Raw genomic sequence first — 23,010 nt, forward strand, 5'->3', positions numbered from 1 at the left:
GGGAGCTTTTGCCAGCCACATTCTCATAAGTGGAGAGCTTATCCCCTCCATTGCACAACACTTCAGGGAAGCTGAAGCTGCCATACCCTGTTCTTGCTGGGAATGATGTGAGTGGAAACTCCCTTGTGTCCTGGTCCTCACTTTCAGCTGCAGAGAGATAAGTTTCGTCTGGTGCAGAATCCAACCCCCTGTGCCACTGATGTAAGTGCTGGTGCCTCCTCTCTAGGATGTCCCAAATGTGAACATCGCAACAAAACTTTTGAGGTCTAGGAAAGGAATGGCTGTGTTTGGTTAAGAACCCTGGACCTAAACTTTGCTGCAGCCCTGAGCAGTGGAAGGGGTTTCTGGTTGTCTTTCAGTCTTGCGATTAACCTGAAGCTCTTGGCTTGTCTCCCTTTTCCCTGCCTGCTGTCCCCCATTTCTCTTCCAGTGGTCTCATTCTCCAGGACCTGACTTTTGTTCATCTGGGGAACCCAGACTACATCGATGGCAAAGTGAACTTCTCCAAACGCTGGCAGCAGTTTAACATTCTGGACAGCATGAGGTGCTTCCAGCAAGTGTAAGTGCAGTTGGCTGTTTGTCTTTCTGAGGAGGGAGTCAAATCTGACTTGGGACTGTTTGCTCTGATACCCTAGGAGATGAGAGAGGGCACAGGGGGGCACAGATCATACTCTGGTGCTGGAACAAAGAAGGAACCCAGCTAAGAAAGGAGTGGTGTGAAGTCAGGAGAGGACAGTGTAGAATGCCCAAATCCTGGAGACGGCAGAAAGCTGGGTCTGAAGTTGGATCCAATCCCTATCCCTTTTGGGTTCAGACGTAATCCTGGCAGCATGCACACCAGAATGTTTTCCAGCCTTGTTTTTAAGCTTCCTATGAACCAAGGTGTCCACTGGTCCTTCTGTGAGGTGCAGCTTATTCCTTCTCCAGGCTCGTTTGTTGCTGATGCTTCTTTCAGTCTTAATAGTTTTTTCCTTTCATGCTGTGTCCTGCTAGCAATTGCCTTTATAATTGGTCCATGCTAGTTGCCAGGCTGGTGTTTTGTTCCCTTTTCAAAGTTCAACACTGCATTTGCCTCTCCTTGACCAGTGCATTGTTACCTTAAGCAGTCGACCCTGTTGTACAGATGGTAGAACTAGAACATTGAGCATCTTCCAGAGCAGATAGTCAGGGGTTTGCCAAGGATGAGGTTGGCTCCCATCGTGTTGCAGTCATCATGTTAACTGTAGTGTTCTCTCTGGTTTTTCAGACATTACGACATCAAAAGAAATGACGACATAGTGTCATTCTTCAACGATTTCAGTGACCATCTGGCCGAGGAGGCCTTGTGGGAACTGTCTCTGAAAATCAAGCCTCGGAATATAACAAGGCGAAAAACAGACAGGGAAGAGAAGACCTAGGAGGAGGAGAATGTGTGAGTGAGCACTGCTGCGCAGATGCACAGAGGACAGCTCTGAGACCAGAGCAACAAACTCGTACCTGTTACTGGATGTTGCACTCTCCCTCGCAGTTGGCAGCAGCTGCTGGCTTTTCGGGGCCTGGGAAGGCTGGGGTTGCTCAACAGAAGAGCTGGGAATGTGTATGGATGCCATCTTTCATTAGACAGCAGAAGCCGAGAGGGCCCAGAGCTCATTTCACTGTCCTCCTTCCACCCCTCGTCCCTCTGTGCCATGAATCAGCTTTAAACCGGGGAAGAGAGAGCCTGGAAAGGAGAATCTGTAAGCATGTTTTTCCAGCTCCAGTCTGCAAGTGCAAGGAGGGGCAGCTCAGTGTCTGCCAGCCCCTTGTCTGCCGATCTCAATTCAGCAGCCGGCAAGAACCAGGAAGGCTCCCTGCCTTCTCATCCAGCTCTCCTGTGCAGTGCCATCTCCGGTCACGTTTTCCCTAGGGGCAGGGGCAGGTGAAGAGAGCCTCCCCCTCTGCCTCAGAGGAGTGCCAGTTTGAAAGAGCTCAGTTGTGTTTACAGGGCCTGGCAAATCTAAGTGCCCCAGTCTCCCTGGCCTTCCTGATGAAGGGAAGGCCACCTCCGCAGACATGACAGAGGCACTGAAGACATGGGCAAGGGGGCTGCTGTCTCCAGTCACGGCATGCCCCCCTCTTGAATCTCATTATTTAAATGACAGTAATCCCTCCAATCCCTGGAAGCAATGACTAGCCAAGGTACTGTGGGGTCACTGCCTTGTAGACCTGTATCTTTTAGCAATGGTACTGGCTATTGCACCGTAAATACTGTAGTATATGAGACTGGCCATTTGTATATACTAGTATTTAGGTTCCATTGGAGGTTTTTTCATGCATGTCTGAATGCCAGTGGGTTTAAAGGAAAAAGAAAATGTGCAAAATGCCATGCCTAAAATCCACAACTCATGAATAATGTTATTCCACGTGCTGGTATAATGGAAGCCTGAGGCAGCTGTGTCTGGAACAGAGTGCAGAGAAAGGCATCTAGACCCTGGCAGAAGGGCTAGCAGGTGTGTTTCCCGGAGTCCTTAATGCTGAGGTGGAAAGGAAAAGGCTTTGGCTCGACGCTAAGACTGATCATCCTTTCCCCCTAGTGTTGTTATCGTTCCCCTCTTCATACCCCGTGGTGTTTCGCCCCTTGGTGCTTCATTTTGTGATCTCGATAGTAGGAAAGCTGCAGGAGCTCATTGCAGTTGGCGAAGCCAAGTTGCCCAGTGTAGCCAAGTCCCAAATGACTGGGGCCCATACACCCCCACACGTCATGGAGGAGGGAAGGGTCCGCATTTACTTTCACATGCCACGTTAACCCCAGTCTGTTCCATGTGCCTTATTCAATCCCTTGGTCCCCTCTCCCCATCTTCACGCCTCTGGAGGATGTGTCCTTATCACCAATGCAGCTAGGCTTGACCAGTCAGACCCTCTCCCTTCCCATTCGTTTGTCCTCCATCAATTGTTTACAGTATTGGTCGTGTTTTCAGGTGTCTGTTGTAGATTTTAATTGGCCTGACAAGGCCCTGTTCTGGAACCACAGTGTGTAATTCACTTAACAGTGATCGTGTGTATTTTTTGGCGGCGGGGGAGGGTGTTCGGTTTTTTTGTTATAGAGGATTTGAACAGAACCTTGCTGTTTTAGGCCTATAAATCTTAAAGAGGTTTTACCTGGGGATTTTCCCCACAAGCATCCTTTAACTTATTTCTCACTAGCAGTTTGGTGTTTGCTACACCCGTCTTTTGTCTAAGTCAGAACTATAAGCACTTCCTTCTGCAAACCGATTGCAAAGTCTTTCCTGATCTCTGTGTTACGTGGCAGCTATGAGTGACAGTCTGCATGACCCAAGATGGGATGACACCCCTCAGTATTCAGTTGAAAGGCAGTTTTTTGTTGGCTTTTTTTTAACTATGGATTTCCTTTTTGTTTTCAATGAATATATCTAAGCAGAAAACAGGACTTGTCTGCACCCAGACTTGCACCATTTTCACTGAAGGAGCATGTTGAAGCAACTTAAGTCAAATGCTGCAATATCCTGGCTGAGTGGATTTTGCCAATGTAACTATGAAAACCTCTCTTTTCTGACCAGCTCAAGTGAAATCAGAGTTTTTGCAAGGGCTGTTAGCACCTCTTCAGCTAACCCTGGTTTTAGACTAGTTTAAGATTAAACTGGTGTGTTGTTTGTAGATACCATACGATGTCCCCCCTTCCCTCCCCTGGCACCCTACCCGATGCAAGTTAATTTTTCAGGCTGGTTCTCAGCATGTCTTATAGTGTCCATGTCCAAAGGCCATTCAGAACAAGCATGGCGAGTGAGCAGGAACGGACAGCGTGATTTATCCTTTGCGTGTGGCTGCATTTGATGTAAAGAGAATATAGAGGAGTAAGAGGCCAACAGATGAATCTGGGCCAGATCTAGACAGCTCCTGAAGTGGAAAAAACTAGCAGAACAAGTATGGAAACTGTGCCCTTAACTTCAAAAGAAAAACGGTTAAAGAGCTCATTCTTAGGTAGCTAATCTGATCATTTCAGCTGGAAGCCACGTACAGTAAAGTCTTTGCAATCATCCAAAGGTTCGACAGCCTTTGAAGCAGGAAGTGATTTTTTTTCTTTCTTTGTAAATAAGTTATTTAAAAAAAAAAAGTCTGAAAAGGCAAATAGGATCTGCGTTTGGTGCAGACTCCTCTGCTGGCTGGCTCCAAACATGCCATTTTATTTTTACAGAGCAGAGCAGAGTGTAGGCAATTCACAGCAGTATTGTATGCGTGCGTGGCAGTGTCACTCAAATTGTCCTTTCATTTCAAGAGCACGTTGGCTCAGCTCCTCACACGTGCATCTGCGCGTCGCATTTCCTCTGGGGTGATGTCTGAGGCAGCTCTTGCTGAGAAGAGGTGACGGGGAATAAAAGGACCCAGCTGACCTCAGCAGGAACACACCTTGTCCTAACACCAGCCCTGCAGGTGCACGTGTCGGTGTTTTCCATTAGTTCCACCCTCCCCACTACGTGTGCATTGTTTTCTACATCCTGCCTTGTCACTGAACACCAGAGAAGACCCTTTGGGAACTAAACCGGAACAAATCACAGCTGCCCGTGCGCATTAAGCCAGCTCCCTGCAAAAGGCAAGCCCTCCCTGCCGGTGCACAAGTGGGCATGTGGATTTCCTGGCTGCACCCTGCTCTCTGCAAATAGTGACTGGGAAACTGATGGTTAGCGGCAGTCAGCAGGATCCTGTTAGTGGCATGCTGCGTGGCATGAAGGCAAGTCCAGCTCTTGGGGGTTGCCCATCGGTAAGCCTCAGCCTGCTTGCTTTTCTCTCAATTGTAGGTTCATGAAAGGACCTGGGGTGACCCAGAGCCACAATGCAGGCAAAGCTGGACAGAGAAGGGGCACGGGAGTGTTCTCCCTTGTACCGTAAGGTCACGTAGCAGTTCCCTGTCAGCAGCAGTCCAAGTACTTCGTTGCATGTGGAGGGCTCACACCACGGCTCGCTGTGTCTGGCAAGCCCGATGCTTGAGCGGGATAGAAGGTGGCGGCTCTCATGGTCAGTCCAGCCTCCTCTTGCAAGCAGAGACCTGAGAGTGACTTCATTTTTCTGCAGTCAAGGGTTGCTACAGCATTGACTGAATAGCAAAGCAGAGGCCGAATAAGGATTGTCTCCAACGTTTGTTTCTAGGATGACAGCAGCCATATTTGGAAAGGTGTAGGGATGGGTGCCAGACACGGGTCATCCCCTGCGTGACCTGACCTGGCCGGCTCCACGGTCCCCAAGCCTCTCCTGCCATCCCCAGATGTTACAGTGTATATTTACCACTAACCTAGCCCCAATAGCGACATCTTCCTGCAAACATTTCAAATGTGTAACTTTTATATTTAAGGAGAAATAAACACAGATAAAGAACCCAGGCTAACGATCATGTTTACAGTGCATGCCGCAGTCTGTGGATTAAAGTGACAATCGATTCCACTTCTCCAGCTGGTGTGGCCTCGTATTTTCTACAGTTTGCCTTTGCCTGGGTCTTGTTCTTGAGTTGGCTTTTGTCTCACATGCCTTCTAACCAAAACTTTTTTTTTTCCCCTTTCGCCTTGCTCCCCAGCCTATGCCCATTCATTGCTACAGAACAGGGCTGTTTTCCAGGGAAGTACTGTCCATGAAAAACCACTTACCTCTGCATCCTCGTAGTCGTGTAGCAAGTACGTGTGTGTGTGCATGCACACCCGTGCGCATGAAGGAGGGTGTGCGTGTGTCACAGAATATCTAGAAAGTATTGTGGTGGACACTGTGCTTGTGGATAATTGCTGGGAGAAACGGGTGACTGGAAATGCAGTGCTCATGGGCTATTCTGGGCCTGGCTAAGGTTCAAAATTCCACTGGAAATAACTGGCATGTGCCAGATTGGAGAGCAGGATGCTCAGACACTGACTGAGTCGCATACCAAAAGCAGCGCTCCAGTCGGATGGGCTTGCAGGGTGTGGTGCACACAGTGCTACATCAGGGCTGGCCTGAAAACCACATTGCCTCCACCACAGGCAAGCGCACTGCGAGCACCAGGGCAGATGGAGCCTGCACGCTCTTTTTTCATGGTGAGGATAAATTGAAAAGCTGGTCTAGTGTTTTAAAGCACCAAATGGGGAAGCAGTTAGGTCATTTGTTTGCTGCAGGCCTTTCTGCAAGCATTGCACTGCTCTCTCATTACGTAGGATGCTTTGCCTCCTGACTTGGACTTTGCCTGTTTCTTTCTTTTTACTAATTTTGTCCCGTGTGCTTTGTGTAACATCACTTTTTAAGCAGTTGCCGTGTTACATCTCAGATGTGGTTTCCTTTCCATGTTGGCCAAAGGAGCTGCTGGGCTTAAGTGCTCATAGTTTGTTGGTGTTTTAAGAGCTCAGGCCTGCCAGGTGCACAGAGGTTTCAACTCCTGCTCCTGTGTAAGGGGCAATGTGAGTAGCATCTGGTGGGACTGAGGTTGAGCTGGTGTGAGATCTCACAAGCAGGCCCATAGCAGAGCACAGCAGTATTTCCAGGGGCCTGAGACGGACCCTTACTCGCCTCTCGGGTTGCAATGAAGTAGACTGACATCAACCTGCCGTGTTGGCTTCCATTAAAGCAATTGCTGCCCCTTACTAGAGGAGAAGAGGTGCTAGCCCTTGTGTGAGCAGATTCCACTGTCTCGAGGCTTTAATCACATCCTGCATTTACATAACACTTTCCATCCATGGATCACTTTACAAATGGGGAAACCGAGGCACAGTTGAAGTGACTTAAGGTAGAAATAAGTATAGCTCTCAGGTTCCCATGCCCCTCCTTATGCTTGGTGAACTATGCCACAGCCTCCTGCTTTGCTGCTGATTATAATCACGGGCCTGTCCTATTTGTGTAGCTCCAAACTACTGTGCTTACCACAGTCTGCTTCTGCGAGGGTCCCCGTGCCTAAGGTTGAGCCATACTCATCCGTAGTTGAGGGACCCATTTAGATGGTGTTGCCTGGGTAACACAGATGCTGCCTCCAGGCCTGTCTCATGGAGAGGTGATAGCTCAGAGATTACCCCATGCAGATGTGTAGATGCTACCAATATTTTGGAGCAATCCTGTGCCAGTCTGTTACAGGGGCGGGACCTGAGGGAGGGGGTTAGCCCACTTTCTGCACCCAGGCCCCATGACCACCTGGTCGGCCACCTCTCGGCCTTTTGTGACTGTGCATCTCTGCTGGGGATCTCGCCGGGCAGAGGAGCACGCGCCCTCCCTGCAGATGAAGGCACTGAGTGAGGCAAGATGAAAGGAGTGGCCCAAGGCCTGGCAGCAAGTCAGTGGCAGGACTGATGGCAGCCCGCCAGAGCCCATCTGAGCTGTTTGTGGTGGTTTTGGATCCACGTGTGGTATGCGAGTCTGCCGCTCAGACCAGCCTGAAGTGCCTCTGGGCCTTCTCGGCTATGGCTGCGGCCAGTCTGCAGAAACGAGGTGTCCTGGAAGTTTCTGTAGGCAACCCTGTGTCAGCCTCACTCCCAAAGTGGGAACCAGCTACAGCAGAGCCACTGCATTGCTTGGCCCTCAGCAAAGCTCCCCTCTGGGGACGCTGGGTCCGGAGTGAGCCACCTGGTCCATGCAGAAGGAACCAGGGTTCATGGTGGCCCACACGGAAGCCCCTGTAATGCAGCAGTTTAAGTGCTGCCTGAAGTAGCTCCAGAGAAGTGGACGCAGGTCTGCTGCAACCCTCTCGCGGGAGGACTGCCCAGGTGTGGGGCTATCATTTGCAGGGTGATGGGTGAGGTTTGGTGGCCACCATGCTACATCTGTGCTGTGAATAAGGGGCCTGGGTGCAGCTGGGAGTGAGGGGCAGAGGGCAGCTCTGCTGGTGCCAGGCCAGGCCCAGCATGGTGCAGGCCAGAGGTCTGTCCAGGGAAGCATGGAGCTGTGGAAAGCCCAGGCAGGGGGCCCAGGAGATGGCATTGGGTGCTCTGGACCTGAGACTGGAAGAATTCCCAGCGGCGGACAGGAGAGATTTGCTTTTTGCCTGACACAAGCTGCAGAGGGGCAGTCAGGGAGGCCAAGGCGGAGATGGGACTGGGACTAGCTTCCCGGATCAAGGACAACGAGAAGTCCTTTTTTAAATACACAGGGCAAAAAGAAGGTACCACGTAACGTGGAGCCCGTGCAAGACACACTAGGAAATTTGGTCATCACACTGGACAACAAAGCTAACCTACTTAACAACTTCTCTGCCTCCATTTTCCTGAGCAGGGACCAGATCAGCCCCCCACCGGGCTCCCCCAGGCCCCAGGGGAGGCGCACCCAAGCCAAGGGTCAGGGAGGATCTAGTCAGGGAACTTCTGGCTGGTCCGGACGATCTCCACGCCCAAGTGCTGGGGGAATTGGCCGAGGTCATTGCGGGACCCCTGGCTCGGCTGTATGAGCACTCGTGGGGCTCTGGTGTGGGGCCAGAGGACTGGAAGAGGGCCAGTGTGGTTCCCATCTTCAAAAAGGGGAGGAAGGAGGACCCGGGAACTACAGGCCAGTTAGTCTTGCCTCGATCCTGGGCAAGTGTTTTGAGAGAGTTATCCTGGCGCACGTCCACAAGGGGCTGGGGGGGGAGATGATGCTTAGGGGCAACCAACTCGGGTTCATTCGAGGCAGGTCCTGTCAGACCAACCCGGTAGCCGCCTACGACCAGGTCACCAAATCCTTAGACGCAAAGGGAGCAGTGGACGTCGTCTTTCTGGACTTCCGGAAGGCTTTTGACACTGTCTCTCACCCCGTTCTCATTAAGAAACTGGGGGCTGTGGTGTCGACACCCGCACAGTCAGATGTGTCGCCAGCCGGCCGGAGGGCCGCACCCAGAGAGCGGTGGGGGCGGGGCATGTTCGCCCTGGAGGGACGTGGGCAGTGGGGCTCCCCGGGGCTCGGTCCTCGGGCCCGCACTGTTCAACATCTTCATCAGTGACTTGGACAAGAGGGTAAAAAGCACCTGTTCAAATTTGCTGATGACACTCAGATGTGGGGGGTGTGGGCACGCTGGAAGGGAGGAGTAGGCTGCAATCGGACCTGGACAGGTTACAGGGGTGAGCGGATGAGAACAGGATGGGCTTCAACACTGACAAGTGCAAGGTGCTGCACCTGGGGAGGAAAAACCAGCACCATACCTACAGGCTGGGATCTCCCTTCTCGTCAGGGCAGAGGCAGAAAAGGATCTGGGAGTCATCACTGATGCCAAGATGAACATGGGCCGGCAGTGTGGGGACACGGTCAGGAAGGCCGACCGCACCTTGTCGTGCATCCACAGATGCATCTCGAGCAGGGCCAGGGAGGTGATCCTCCCCCTCTATGCGGCACTGGTCAGGCCGCAGCTGGAGTACTGCGTCCAGTTCTGGGCGTTTGACCCCAGTACTCTTCCCTGCCATGCAGGGGTCGGACTCGATGATCAGCTTAGGTCCCTTCCGACCCTAGAAACTATGAAACAGGTAAGTAAGGTCCGGATCATCCTGCTTCTCGGGCTTGGTTGTGGTCGGTGACCTGGGCAGGCCTGCCTCACTGGCACCCACTCTTTGGGGTCTGGGGCCATAAGCAGTTGCTAAATGTTGAAGGGAAAGGGGGGGGGGGTTTCTCCTTGGGTTAGTGGCACTCCTACCTGCAGCTGCTCTGCTGGGTCCAGACCAGCCTCCCTCAGAGGCTGTCAAAGCAAGCTGCGGTGCTATGAAAAGCCCAGGCTGGGACCACGGGATGGATAACAGCTTTAGAAAACAAGCTGGAGGCATGGCTAACCTGTGAAAATCCTGCCCCTTACTGGCCAGGAGAGCTGCAGCACAGCTCCATGCCCAGCTGAAAGCCTCTGGGTTGTCTCGGTGCTGTAGGCATCGCCTGCCCAGGTCACTGCTGGGCTCCCCCAGACCTATCTGCAAATGTGATTGAGTCAGCTAATTTCCAGACTCTCTTCTCTCCCCTCGCTGAATGCGTGCGCAGAGCAAGCTCAGCTCTGTGCATCCAGAGCCGGATGCCTTGCACTGATCGTGTTGGTTTTCACACATGCGATGTTACACCGCTACCAGCATTCAAGCAGACCACTTCCTGAGGGCTGCTCGCATGGGTGCAAAGAGGCAGGAGCAGCAAAGATGCAGTATTCCTTGGCCAGCACAGGTAAAGCAGCTTTTGGGCTGGGGCCATGTGTATGCGGTGCCTGGGGTCAGGACTGCTCATAAGCACAGTGGTGGAGCCTTGCATGGGAGCTCACAGGAAGGCAGAGGGATTTTAGCTTGAGCCATCCAACCATCCTGTATCTTCCTCCCGGTATCTCGACATCGGCAGCCCAGCTCCAAAGGGTGATCCAGGGCAAACAAGACCCCCTGTCCAAAGCATTCGCCTTACCCTAGAAGTACCCCACTAAGGGCACAAAATTTAGGAATGAGCAAAGTGTATCAGACTCAGGATTGAGCTAGTCCTCTGGCTGGACACGTGGAAACGTGAGTTTGCATTAAACCTATTTTTATGTAAATACAGCAGCAGAAAGAGAAGGGAAAATTATTTGTAGTTTCCCCGTATAGAAGCTACAAACCTGTAATAGAGTTTCTTAAATTCTTTCCTATCTTTTTCTAAGAGGGTATTTCATAATGAGCTTTCTTGGGCCGTGATGCTTGGGGAATCCAGAAATAACACTCTCTTTTGGGTTACAGCTTCTGTTGGCTGGTCTCTGCTTTTAACCTGGATTCTGGGTGTTAGAAGCTTATATACAGGTAGGCTCGTAGCATCTCTTGTGTCAGTCCAATGAAATGGGATAATAATCCTTTCGGTGTCTGAAACAAATTGTGGGGCAAGGGGAAGTGTAATTCAGCTGATCCCACGGGGCTTTTCCCTCTGCCAACTCCTATTGCTCTGGTGTTTCTAGGGAGATCATTGCTCAGCACGAGCAAAGCAAGAGTCCTCCAGGCTCAGTTTTTCTGATGGTGTGAAATAAGGGTGAACTTCATGTGGGATGCCCTTGTCAGGGGGAGGGCTCCAGTACTGCAGCCTCCCTGGCTTCATCCTACTGTGGGCTTTCATTGCTTTCTTCTTAAGCAGCTGCTCTGGGAATAGAGCTCCCAGGGTCCCAGTGAGACCACGGAGGCCGATGAGTCCTGCAGATGTTCCAGCCTGATACCTGGCATAGGGGTGAGGTCTCGTTTTGGGACTGGGACCAGGCTAATGAAGCAATGTGGCAATCAGCCTGGGGGAGCTTGGGTCACTTTATCTTCCTGTCCCCTGGGGCAGGATGAGGCAGGGCGGTTTGTTCCTGTGTTGGCTTTGCTGCTTCCTTGTGACTATCGCTCTCTGGATGCAAGTGGTTGGGTTGGGTTGGCTTGGCTGTGGCTACCGCAGGGCCTGTGCGGTCAGTGCACTGGAGGAAGAAAATGCAGTGCCAAACACAGGGCGAAGCACGTGCCCATGCTGTGCAATCCCTGCTGGCCACTGGGGCAGAGGATCGGGGAGACCCTCTGATCTCTGTACCACTGCACTCCTCTTAGCCCCCAACTAGGTATGTGTCCCTTTGCTGCTCACGTGGATGGTAGCGGTGGCAGTGCTGCGCTCTGCAGAGAACGTGCTGCATCCTGTTGTCTCCCGGGCATTGTCATACATAGAGAGCCACTACCACATAGATGACCCAGCTGACAGACACAAACACGCCGAAGAACAGGCTGAAGAGGATCAAGGTCCGAGCTTTCCTGGATGCCAGCTTGGCTTGGATGAGGTCTCCTCTGCCCAGGGCTGCTCGTGTCTGAGGTGGGGAAAAGAGCACGTCAGCAAATGAGAAGACAGTGGCAGTTTCTGAGGCTTGTCTAGACCCTCAGCCCCAGGGCACGGTTCCCCTGCACGGTGCTGCTGGCAAAGCAGAAAGGCACAAGAGACCAGTCGCCGAGCACAGGCAGGGATCTCCCTCCTACTGACTTCTGTAGCACCTACAGACTCTGTGGGTCTGGATTTGCCAACCTACAATTACTGTGACTAATAGAAAAAGGTAGAGCTGGTTTCACAGAGTGTTTTCTGCCCCAGGAGGCACTGGCCAAATCTTTACTGCTGGGACTTCAGCTGGATGGGACCTCCTCAGGTCACCTGGTCCAGCCCCCTGTTCAGGGTAGGATCGTTCCCAATTAAACCATCCTAGGCGAGCGTCTGTCCAACCCGCTCTTGCAACTCCCCAGGGATACTGCTTCCACCCCTTCTCTAGGGGCCTGTCTCAATGCTTGACTCCCGCCATCAGCAAACCCTTCCTCAACTCCAACCAAAATTTCCTGTGCTGCAGTTTGAGACTATGGCTCCTACTCCTGTCCCCTACGGCTACCGGAAAAGGCTTTCTCTTCATGGGTATGAATGGGGACTGGTGGGTTCACGGAGCAGTTGTGCTGTCACGTGCCTAGGGTGAAGTCAAGAGCCAACTCTGGAGAAAAAAGGATTATTCTTGGAATTGCTCCCTCCTTCCACTACCCCAAATAGCTACAACCAGGGACCCCGTGGCTCAGCCTTCCTGCCACAGCAACCTCTTAGCATCATTTGAGTGCATCTTATAGCTACTACTGACATCCCTCACACACTGCAGGGGCATGAGGAGAGGACCCTGCTGCCAAGATCACACGGGCTCCACTGAGAGGACCCCGGCTGAGGGTGTTTCCTACCTCCTGGGAGTACACAAGAGCAATCATCCCCGTCAGTAAGCAGCAGAAGATCATCACCAGCACGGACTCCACCATGTAGTCCTTGGGCGGACGTCTTCTGTTGACGGGTGCTGGAAGCCCAGTGCCAGGCGGCCCGTTGTACTGTAAGGCAGAGCAAAGCGGGCTCTTAATGCCAGGAGACCTGGGCCATCCCCTGGGCTACCTCTTGCCTGGCATCACTGGAGTGACATGTAAAAGGCACCAGCTGCACCCACCCCGTTCCTTCCAAGGGACTGCTGATGCTACTGCCCGGAGATGGTCCCGTGCCCTCAGGACCTTGTCGTAGGGCTCTGGGAGTTGTCAAGGAGCTACGTCATGGACAGACTAGCACCGGGCCCGTGTTCCCTTCTGACCCTGCTGTGGGGGAGAGCAATGGGATGGCCCCACAACTTGTTGTGAAGTCCATGAAGTCATTTTGTATAGCTTGCGCTCATGGCTGGCCCTGCTGTCTGCTGTGGGAAGAAGGGAGGGGAGAGCCTCCCAACCCGTGCATCCTTGGAAGACAGGCCCTTGGAGGGAAGCTGTGTAAGGGGGACATAGTCCTGGTTAGCTCAGCAGTCGTGTTGCCACATGTTGCTGAGAGGCAACTGGAGGGGTGCGGGTTTGGAGGGGCGAGAGCAGTGCAGGTAGTGGTAGAGAGGTGCGAGGAGGCTACGTACAATGGTGTAAGGGAAGAAGACAGGAGGTAGATTCGACTGGGAGCAGGCAGGGGGGTGCACGGGTCCTGGCTGGTATGTGACGGGCGCTTGTCCTGAGCCAGGGGCCTGGAACGGCGGGTACAGCAAGTGAAGCATCTTCGGGTCTGGAGGAGAGTAGGGCGGCGGGTCCTCCACAAAGCCAGCATTGGCGGTGGCCAACGAGCGCTTGGGTCCTTGCCTCTCTTGCGTGGCAGGTGCAGGTGGGCTGGCGGCACCCCCGAGGCCTGGGGAAGTGGTGCTCTGCTGCTGCCCCCTCCCCACAGCCCCAGCTCCAGCTCCACCTCCACCGGGATCTCCACGGGCCCCCCGGGCCATCCCGAGACCTCCTTCCACGCTGATGCTGATCCCTCCGAGGGGCTCGCGGCTTCTCAGCCCTTCTGCGGAGGCGCAGGCAGGCTCGGCTGTGGCGCCGGTCCCTGGAAAGAAACCACAGCACAGTGAGCGATGCGCTCTCGCTGAGGCGGTGGCTCAAAAAGTTCCTCGCTCCCCAGCAATGAGGCGAACGGAAGAGGCCTCGAGACAAACCAGGAGACAGGCTGCCAAAGCCACTCAGCCCCACACGCGTGCTCTGCCTTTCTCTGGATCCCGTTCACCAAGCAGGTGTGAGCAGAAGAGAGCCAGCCGTGCACTGAGCCAGCCTGCTCCAGGATGGTGGTCACCTGGCTCTTTCCCCGTCGGCTTTATTATTCCCCCCCAGGCCAGAAGCAGGCAGGAGGAGCTGCTGGCCCTGCACAGGATGGGCTTTCAAAAGCATTCGGATCCATTCCCCAAGCCTGACGGGGTGGTTTAGGTGCCACTCGGACTGCCAGAGCCCTGGCGGGTCACCGTGCCCCCGGCGTGTCCGTGCTGCTCCATGGGGAGGATTAGGACGGGCAGTACCAGTCCCCCAAGCCAAAAGCATGGCCCAGATGAGGTGGCTGTGCAATGCCATATGTAAAACTCCATAAATCCCTATGTGCGCGAGTCCCATGGGACTGACTGCCCCACCGCACGCTCTCATAGACCCGTGACTCCACTGACATCACACCTATGGTTTCCTGTTAGATCCCCTGTGTTACACTCTGTTTGGGGCCTTGACTGCCTTTCCCCCGTGGCAAGGGACCTTGGGAGAGCCTGGCTCTGCAAACCAGGGAGGTATTTGCTTTTCATAGTTTCTAGGGTTGGAAGGGACCTGAGCAGATCATCTAGTCCGACCCCCTGCCATGGCAGGAAAGAGTACTGGGGTCAAACGATCCCGGCAAGATGTTCATCCAACCTCCTCTTAAAGCCCCCCAGGGTAGGAGCCTGCACCACTTCTCTTGGAAGTTGGTCCCAGACCCTAGCCGCCCTGACCGTGAAGTCGCGCCTCCTGATATCTAACCTAAACCTACCCTCTGCCAGCTTGTGACCGTTATTCCTGGTCACTCCTGGCGGTGCTCGGGGGAACAGGGACTCCCCCAGTGCCTGCTGGTCCCCCCTGACTAGTTTGTAACAGGCCACTAGACCCCCCCTCAGCCTTCTCTCATGGAGGCTGAACAGGTTCGGGTCCTGTCGCCTCTCCTCGTAGGGCCTGCCCTGCTGTCCCCTGATCATGCGAGTGGCCTCCTCTGGACCCTCTCCATGCTGTCCACATCCCTCTTGAAGTGTGGCCCCCAGAACTGGATGCAGTACTCCAGCTGCGGCCTGACCAGTGCCGCATAGACGGGGAGGATCACCTCCCTGGATCTGCTTGAGATGCATCTGTGGATGCACTACAAGGTACGGTCGGCCTTCCTGACTGCATCCCCACACTGCCGGCCCACGTTCATCTTGGAGTCAATGACGACCCCAAGATCCCTTCCGCCTCCGTGCTGACAAGAGGGGAGTTCCCCAACCTGTAGGTATGGTGCCGGTTGTTCCTCCCCGGGTGCAGCACCTTGCACTTGTCTGTGTTGAAGCCCATCCTATTCTCGTCCGCCCACCCTTGTAACCTGTCTAGGTCTGATTGTAGCCTGTTGCATCCTTCCGATGTGCCCACGTCCCCCCACATCTTAGTGTCATCAGCAAATCTGAACAGGGTGCTTTTACCCCCTCGTCCAAATCACTGATGAAGATGTTGAACAGTGGGGCCCGAGGACCGAGCCCTGCGGAGTCCCACTGCCCACGTCCTTCCAGGTTGAGAAGGACCCATCCACTACCACCCTCTGGGTGCGGCCCTCCAGCCAGTTGGCGACACATTTGACTGTGTGGGTGTCTACACCACAGCCCCCAGTTTCTTAATGAGAACGGGGTGAGAGACAGTGTCAAAAGCCATCCGGAAGTCCAGGAAGACTATGTCTACTGCTACCCCTGCATCTAATTATTTGGTGATCTGATCGTAAAAGGCCACCAGGTTGGTCTGACAGGACCTGCCACTGATGAACCCGTGTTGGTTGCCCCTAAGCATGCAGTCCCCTGCTGGCCCCTCCTGGATGTGTGCCAGCATAATTTTCTCGAACAGCTTGCCTAGGGTCGAGGTAAGACTAACCGGCCTACAGTTTCCCAGGTCCTCCTTCCTGCCTTTTTTGAAGATGGGGACCACGTTGGCCCTCTTCCAGTCCCCCGGTACCTCACCGGAGCACCACGAGTGCTCGTAAAGCCGTGCCAGGGGACTTGCAATGACCTCGGCCAGTTCCTTTAGAACTCTAGGGTGGAGATCATCCGGACCGGCTGACTTGAATACGTCCAACCCCTCCAGAAGCTCCCTAAATCCTCGCTAACCCGTGACCCATGTGGGCCTCCCCTGGGGCCCGAGGGGGGCCCAGCAGGGAGGTGGCTCTTCTGGTCCCTACTTAGGAAGACGGAGGCAAAGAAATCATTGAACATGTTAGCTTTGCCGTCTGGTGTGACAACCAAGTTTCCCAATGCGTCCTGCAAGGGCCCCACATTACCCGGGACCTTCTTTTTACCCCCCTATGTATTTAAAAAACGACTTCTTATTGTCCTTGATCTGGGAAGCTAGCCCCAGTTCCATCTCTGCCTTGGCCTTCCTAACTACCCCCTACATCCCCGAGCAACTACAGAATAGTCCTCCCTGGTGATGACCCCTTCTTTCCACTGGGTGTGAGCCTCCTTCTTAGCAAGGAGACATTCCCGGGTGCTTTTGGTGAGCCATGGAGGCTTGTGTGCTCTCCTGCTCCCTTTGATCCTCGTTGGGATTACCTTCCTTTGGGCTTGGAGGATCGTCTCCTTAAGGAGCGACCACTCTCCTTGGACACCTGGCTCCCCCCCTCCCGGGACCTCAGCGCTTCTCCAACTATCCTCCTTAGCTCGTTGAAGTCTGCCCTCCTAAAATCTAGGGCCGCTGCCTTACTGCATGCCTTTGCCACCTTGCGCTGGATGGTGAATCCCAGCAGGCGATGATCACTGTTGCCCAGGTGGTCGAGCACCCGCAGCCCCCGCACCAGGTTGTCACCCGTGGCCAGCACCAGGTCCAACAAGGCGTCCCCCCTGGTGGGGCTGTGCACCCCCTGGGTTAGACGGAGGTCCTGCACTCTGGCCAAGAACCTGCGTGAGCGGTCAGACCTGGCTAACTGCTCTTCCCAGCAGATGTCCAGGAAATTCAGGTCCCCCATGACTACCACGTCCTCAGCCTTCACTACCTCTGTGAGCTGACCCAAGAATTCCTGGTCAAGCTCTTCCCCCTGGTTGGGAGGTCTGTAGTAGACGCCCACCGTTAAGTCCCTTTCCCCTGGACTGCCCTGTACTCTAACCCAAAGCACTTCAGAGTACCCCTCCCCTGACTCCTTGCTTCATAAGGAAACAGGACTGGCAGCACCTTGGGAAGGGGCAAGGTGGGGAGAAGGAACGTGACAAACGGTCTGTGGTGTCTGGAAACTGGTACAGAAGGGAGAAGGGCAACGCTGCCATCCGTCCTCCAGCTGCCGGCACAAGGGGCCGCTTCCCCCGTGATGTGGCGCAGGACCTGGCAGGGCCTTATGGCTACGGTGTCAGGGGACAGTGCGGCCTGGTGGTTTGTAATATTGCCAGGGCAGGGAGACAGCCAGGCACCCCGTGGTGCAGAAAAGACCAGCATGTTCCTACAACCCTGGAAGATCCCTGTTAGTGGCCATCGTTCCCACGCACCAGACCTCAGCTTGGGGTGGCTCGGAGCAGGTAGGGGCGCAGCGGCATCACATTGCTGTGAGCTTGCACTGCCTTCTTTGCCTGGGTCTCTAGGAAAAAGTGCTGTAGATGTGCAAATACTAGTATCTGTATGTGGGTTTGGGTAGGAAATACTCCATTAGCTGGGCACCCCTCCAGCCTGGTCTGGCACGGTGCAGGTTGCACACGGGCTGTGGAGAGTTCCCACAAAGCAAACCCCACCAGGCCCTTTCCCCCCTCTCCAGGGTTTGCCAGCCCAATGCAGCAGACTCCTGGCAAAGAGTAACCCTAAAATGAGGGATTGCTGAGACGCGGAGCTGTGGGACCCGGTCACTGGACGTTTGGCCTTTTCAAGACAAGAGGAGGGCCTCTCCAAGCAAGCCTGCTGCAACCTGTGAAACTCAGTCAAGCCCCAGCTGGGATCCAGGCTTTCAGGTCGGCGGCTTGTGCTGAGAGGAGCCTGGCCAGAACCAGCAACCCTCTGAACTGTGGTCAAGATCAAAATGATCCCCCCAGCTGCCCCGGGACCCTCGGAGCTCAGTGATGCATCTTTAGGGAGACTGGCCCACTTGAGAAACTATCTGCTGGATATTAAAGCCCAGAAGGACGTGGAAGCATCCTTGCTGCAGCTCTCTGGAGTTGCTTTCGGCTTTATCTGACTCGTGCGGCCTGGCCTGGCCGAGCCTCCATCCTGGCTCTCTGTCCAGCCCCATGCGCCCTTCGGGATTTCCATCTGGATGTTGACCACTACCCAGATGGCAGACTTCCTGCACCTCGGCCCTTGTTAACGGTGGACAGGCAGCCCATAGCAGAGGGGGAAAATAGAGGGACAGCTTTGCCACCAGGGCACTATCAAGCAGGCGATGCCCCCATCTTGGCTCCTGAGTAGGGGTGATTGCCTGGCCTTTCTCTTGTCTACTTGTGCCTCGCTCTACTTCCTGGAAAAAAGAGAAGCAACTGGAGGGCTTTTGGCTTCCTTTTGTGCATGTAAAGGAGCTGGATCCCTACTAACAGCCTGTCATGAGCGCTGTGTCCTGTTACGGCCATGTGTAAATACTGCCTCTCCTCCCAGGCCCTGGAAACGTGGAGAAAACAGAAGTGTAAAGGCAATGTGTCTTGCCCAAGGCCACATGCTGCATCGGTGTCACAGCCAGGTCTCCCTCTCAGGCCACACTGACTCTCAGCCCTGCGCCCAGGCTACTTAAACTAATCAGTTAAAATAGCGTTCAAACCTGAGATGGAAACGCACAGATCCTTGCCCTCTACCCCCAGTGCTGTCGCATGCTGTCTGGTCCTTGTAGCCCTTAGGACCTGCCATGATGGGAGGTCTTAGCTCAGATCCCTTCCGTTCCAGGGCCCCTGGCGCCTGCCTGCAGCAGGGGACAATTCGCTGCTTGCCTGCACAGGCGTGGTGAGAGAAGGACAGTGCTATGGCCTGGGAGCAAGCAGCAGGACGAGTGTACGCTGGGCGGCCCTGTGGACAGAACCGGGCACCCTGGCGCGTGCCCCTGCCAACAGACTGTGGCCTCCTGAGATACGGATGCCCCATTTCCATGGCAACAGTGTGATGCTGGTGTCAGGGTGTTCCTCTGCCTTTCCAGCAAGTGTGGCAGCCACAACGCTCGGTGGCTCACGCTCACACCAGACGACATCAGAGATGCCCTCGTGGGACAGGCAGCTTGGAAATCCGGAGCCGTTCGGGGACCGGAGCTGCTTGACTTAGTTTCACTCTGAGGTTGATGCCTGATACTCCGGGGTGAGAACACAAGATCTCTGCCTGGCTCGCAGCCAGCGCCGCTCGACTGCCCGTGCCAGCGCTCATTCTCGTGCTCTCAGCTGCTTGGCGACTGCTCTCCCCAAACCCTGAAAAGTCCCCTATGAACAGTCTCCATGTGAAGCTACCTGTCATCTCACTGAATCCTGCTGCTAGTTGGGTTGAAGAAGGCTGTGTGCATGCTGTTGCAGGACTCCTTTGTTCCGGGAGTGGCATATAGTGCAAATACTATCGAACGTGCCCAGACTCCATAACCCCGGTTTCTCCAGGAGGGGCAAAGCTCTGAACTCTGCTCACTCAGTGGGGCCAGGATTTCCTCTCCCTCTGGCTGTGAGCCCCTCGGACACAGGGAAACTCTCCCCAACATGCACGGACCTCCCCAAGGCTGCCCTTGTGCTGTGGGTCAGAGGAGAGCTGTGGCAGCTGGAGCCAGGCTTCGGGCACTGGTATGCAGATGGAGGTTTTCCAGAGACAAGGTGTGCTCAGCCTGGGCTGAGAACCAGGAACCCCGGACCTTTAATCCTGGTTCTGATAGTGCTTTGCTGGGTGACCTTGAGCTGGCCACAGATGCCCCCTCTCTGCCCCTGTTCCCTGGTGGGGGGATATATACTGAGCTTGTGGAGGGTGCTGGCAGGCTTGTGTTGCACTGGGCAGACCTCCCAGCACCATGAATGCCCAGGTGACAGAGCCATCCCCGGGCAGCGAACTGGCATAGCTGAGCAGAGCTCTAGTTTCAACCCTGGGGTGCCTCGGGATCCTTTCGAGGGTGCCACACCATGTTAGATGTGCAAACACAAGCCACAAGATAAACCCAGAGCTTTCAAATAGGAATCCATAGCTTGAAACCCATGCTCGGCTCATTGTTCTGCAGTGAAAGATCAAGTGGAAACTCAGAGCTGGCATCTTCCAAGCAGGCCTCGAGTCTGAAACGGTGGGGACCGCTGCCCTAGTCCTTATGCACTCTGCTACCAACAGCATCCCCACTCCCCCCAGAGTTAGGGAGCGCTCACATTACCTGGCTCCATGGATGGGTGCGCTGTCTTCTCTGTCAGTGTTGCCCCAGACTAGGCTGATGGGCTGCCCAAACCAGGGCAAAGGGCCCTGTGTCAGGGGGGTCAGATGTTCCCGGGGATCTCTATAGCCTTGCTGCTCTCGCTCTGCGGAGACTCTCTGCTCCCTGCATTCCCCTGGGAGCGACTGTCCGCGCCTCCCGCCCTGCTCGGATTTGGTTTCTCTGGGGCTGAGCTGAGCCTTATTAATAATTGACGAGCTTGTTTGCAGATGGCTGTGTACACAAGGGCAGCGCCGCTCCGTGCCATGGTGTTCCCAGCCAGGCCAGGCTGTACCAGCATCTCCCTGCCCCCGGGGGTGGGGGGGAGAGGAAGGCCAGATGCATGGAGGCTGACCTCCCCTTCCCTATCTGTCTTGGGAGGGGGAGCGTGAGCCTGTCAGAGCCTGCTCTGGATAAGGCCACCCTGAACAGGCCAGGGAGCCCTTTGATCTGTAAATACATGTGAAAGCCAGTGCAAACCCAGGGCTCGACGCAGATGCGTGTCCGGGAGCAGGCCGGCCTGTCTCGCTGCACCACGCATCCATGCAAAGAGCGGTGGGTAGCGCTGCTGTGAGCCCGGCTCCAGTCCAGAGGTGGCTGCATTTCAAGGAGGACTGAAGCACGTCTTTCCTGTCCCGTCTGTAAAGCGCTCTCGGACCTGTCGGATGGGAGCAGCTGTATCAGCAGAGCATGTTGTTTATCTTGTGTTGCATCTTTGTTCGGTCCTTCCTCCTAAAATGAGAGGGATCGGCAGCGATTGGGAAAATAGAGGCAAAGCGAATGGGTATGAAGAAAAGATATAGGGGCGAGCGAGGGTTCAACTAACAGAGAAGGGAGGAAGAAAAGAAGTAGCTTGGAGGCCCTTCTGGGGCGGAGGTGTTGCTCATTCAGGGGAATAAGTGGGTAGGGCTCTCCTTGGCCTCACACCCGGGCCCGCGTGTGCTGCAGCATTTGCAGCGCGGTAAGCAGAGCTATATGGTCAGGACGCTGCTTAGGACACACTTCAGACAGCTGCTGTCACAGGGGCCAGAGGGGAGCCCTTGGGGAGACCCACTAGCTGCAGGGCCCATGCTTCCCTGGCAGGGAGATCCCAAGGAGGGGTGAGGGGGTACCTGCATAGATGCCAGTCGAATTAAGCTGATAGGAAATGGATACGATTTTAATTTAATTGGCAAATGCATTTGGACCGTTGTTGCACTTCCAAAATCAAAGGGATCATGGTCTAACAGCTGGTGAATTGGGGAATCCCACCTCAACAGATACCACAGGCCTGGCACCAGGGGACATGTGCATGATGTGAGACCTTGGGAGGGGATGGTCCTGCCACTAACCATGACCGGGACAACGGAGAGAAATGTCCAGAGCTCCTGTGTCTCGGCCAACAAGCAGCACCAGGTGATGTTTTTCCACTGCATTAGGTTTTTGCCATAAAAAGGCCTGGTTTGGCCCAAGGGACTGTTCTGCAAAAAGCTGCAAACCAAACCAAAGTTTATTTTGCTTTCACAAAAAAAAATACCCCACGCCTTTCCCCCAGTGATTTATTAGAAATGTCCTTGCAACAGGCCTCAAAAGGTTCCCATTGGCCACAACCAGGGTTTGCGTAGTGCTGCCGATGGGTATCGGAGAGTGAGAACACGTACGCATGAAAGTGTGTTTCATTTTGGGGGACACAAGCGGGTCAAACCGAGCGCCTGCAATGAAAGTAACCCTGCAACTCCCACGGAGAGTCACTTCTTGCCTGGATCTAATGACGAAGTGAACTTTGGTTCATGAAAGCTCGTGCTCGTGCTCTCTACGTAGCTCACGTAGTAAGTCTATAAAGGTGCACCTCTCCCCTGCCTTCTGATGCACTTTTTCTACTAAGAAGCAGCAGCTGCCAGCTCCACATTTGTACCAGAAAGGGAGGATGGGGTTTGTCCTGCACCCAGTTTGGGCCTCACCAGGTGAGGGAGGGGGCTCATTTCTAACCTGTATTGTTATGCCAGCATTAGCTAGCTGCAGGGTGGATGTGGTTATAAAAGCACCTATAAAATAGCATGGTTGACTCAGCACCTTTATGACACTATAACTGTGCCCTGCCCAGGGCTGTATCACTTCCAGTTTAGCAGCCCAGAGCACAGCGTGTGCTGGGAAGTCATCAACAGCAACCCTGCCCCTTCCTTTCCTCCCCTGCTCAGCTCTTGCTGCTGCTGTCCCTGGCCCAGGCTGTGCACCCCCTTCTCTCCTGGGAATCATTAAACATCAGTTCCTTACTAAGACGGTGGAGGTGAGGGTAGCCCAAATGCCAGGTGCACTCAGCCTGGATGAGAATCGAATTCCTTCCTATGTCCGCTACCTCTTCTGCGACTGCCCCGGCTCCTGGCTGGTATCCGTGCTGGGGGCACCAGGCATGCTGCCCACGCAACGGCCACTCATTCCCCTCGCCTTTCCGGCACAACCGGTCTGACGGAGAGTCTCCGCTTGTCTGATTTTTGGGTAGTTGGGGAACCACCAACACACGGGGTGCGAGGACAAGCACCCTCTCCCTGTATCGGCAGAGTCGGAGAGAGGCTCAAGGCCGGATGGGCTGTTGGCGTATCCGTACGTTTCTGAACCCAGGATCTGGGAAGCCCAGGGGGGACCTGGCACAGGCAAGAGGGTGGGAATGGAAAGCAGGAGGAGGGAAGGGAAACAGAACTGGAAGAACAAAGAACAACTCCACAACCGCTCAGCTGCTGGAGACGTTACAACTGAGTGCTGTGACAGAAAGAGTTGCTTTATTCCTAA

General features: G+C 54.4%; 2 protein-coding genes across 6 annotated transcripts in view; one reads left to right on the plus strand and one right to left on the minus strand.

Annotated features, from left to right (window-relative positions):
* RAPGEF1 (Rap guanine nucleotide exchange factor 1) overlaps window positions 1-5,412 on the plus strand; it is a 118,841-nt gene extending 113,429 nt beyond the window's left edge. For all 5 annotated transcript variants that reach the window (XM_090021848.1, XM_090021849.1, XM_090021851.1 and 2 more), the window contains 2 exons: window positions 431-559; window positions 1,247-5,412. In XM_090021848.1, coding sequence (XP_089877974.1) covers window positions 431-559; window positions 1,247-1,397 — 280 coding nt within the window. In that variant the 3' untranslated portion in view covers window positions 1,398-5,412. The remainder of the gene's footprint in view (window positions 1-430; window positions 560-1,246) is intronic.
* Window positions 5,413-10,157: 4,745 nt separating this feature from the next.
* On the minus strand, window positions 10,158-20,795 carry PRRT1B (proline rich transmembrane protein 1B). Its single transcript, XM_090021921.1, has 4 exons — window positions 20,209-20,795; window positions 13,280-13,734; window positions 12,582-12,722; window positions 10,158-11,686 (listed from the first exon to the last, which is right to left on the minus strand). Exons 1-4 carry the CDS (start codon window positions 20,216-20,218, stop codon window positions 11,540-11,542), a joined length of 753 nt encoding a protein of 250 aa, XP_089878047.1. The 5' UTR covers window positions 20,219-20,795; the 3' UTR covers window positions 10,158-11,539.
* Between the last annotated feature and the right edge of the window lie 2,215 nt (window positions 20,796-23,010).

Source organism: Crocodylus siamensis, chromosome 11 (genome assembly GCF_052110815.1).
Source record: "Crocodylus siamensis isolate JL-2025a chromosome 11, ASM5211081v1, whole genome shotgun sequence".
Lineage (NCBI taxonomy): Eukaryota > Metazoa > Chordata > Crocodylia > Crocodylidae > Crocodylus > Crocodylus siamensis.

Coding starts and splice junctions, on each gene's coding strand:
- PRRT1B (XM_090021921.1), bottom strand. Junction 12,723..13,279: donor TCTTCTTCCCTTACACCATT/GTACGTAGCCTC, acceptor TCTGCCTTACAG/TACAACGGGCCGCCTGGCAC. Junction 11,687..12,581: donor CTCTTGTGTACTCCCAGGAG/GTAGGAAACACC, acceptor TCCCCACCTCAG/ACACGAGCAGCCCTGGGCAG.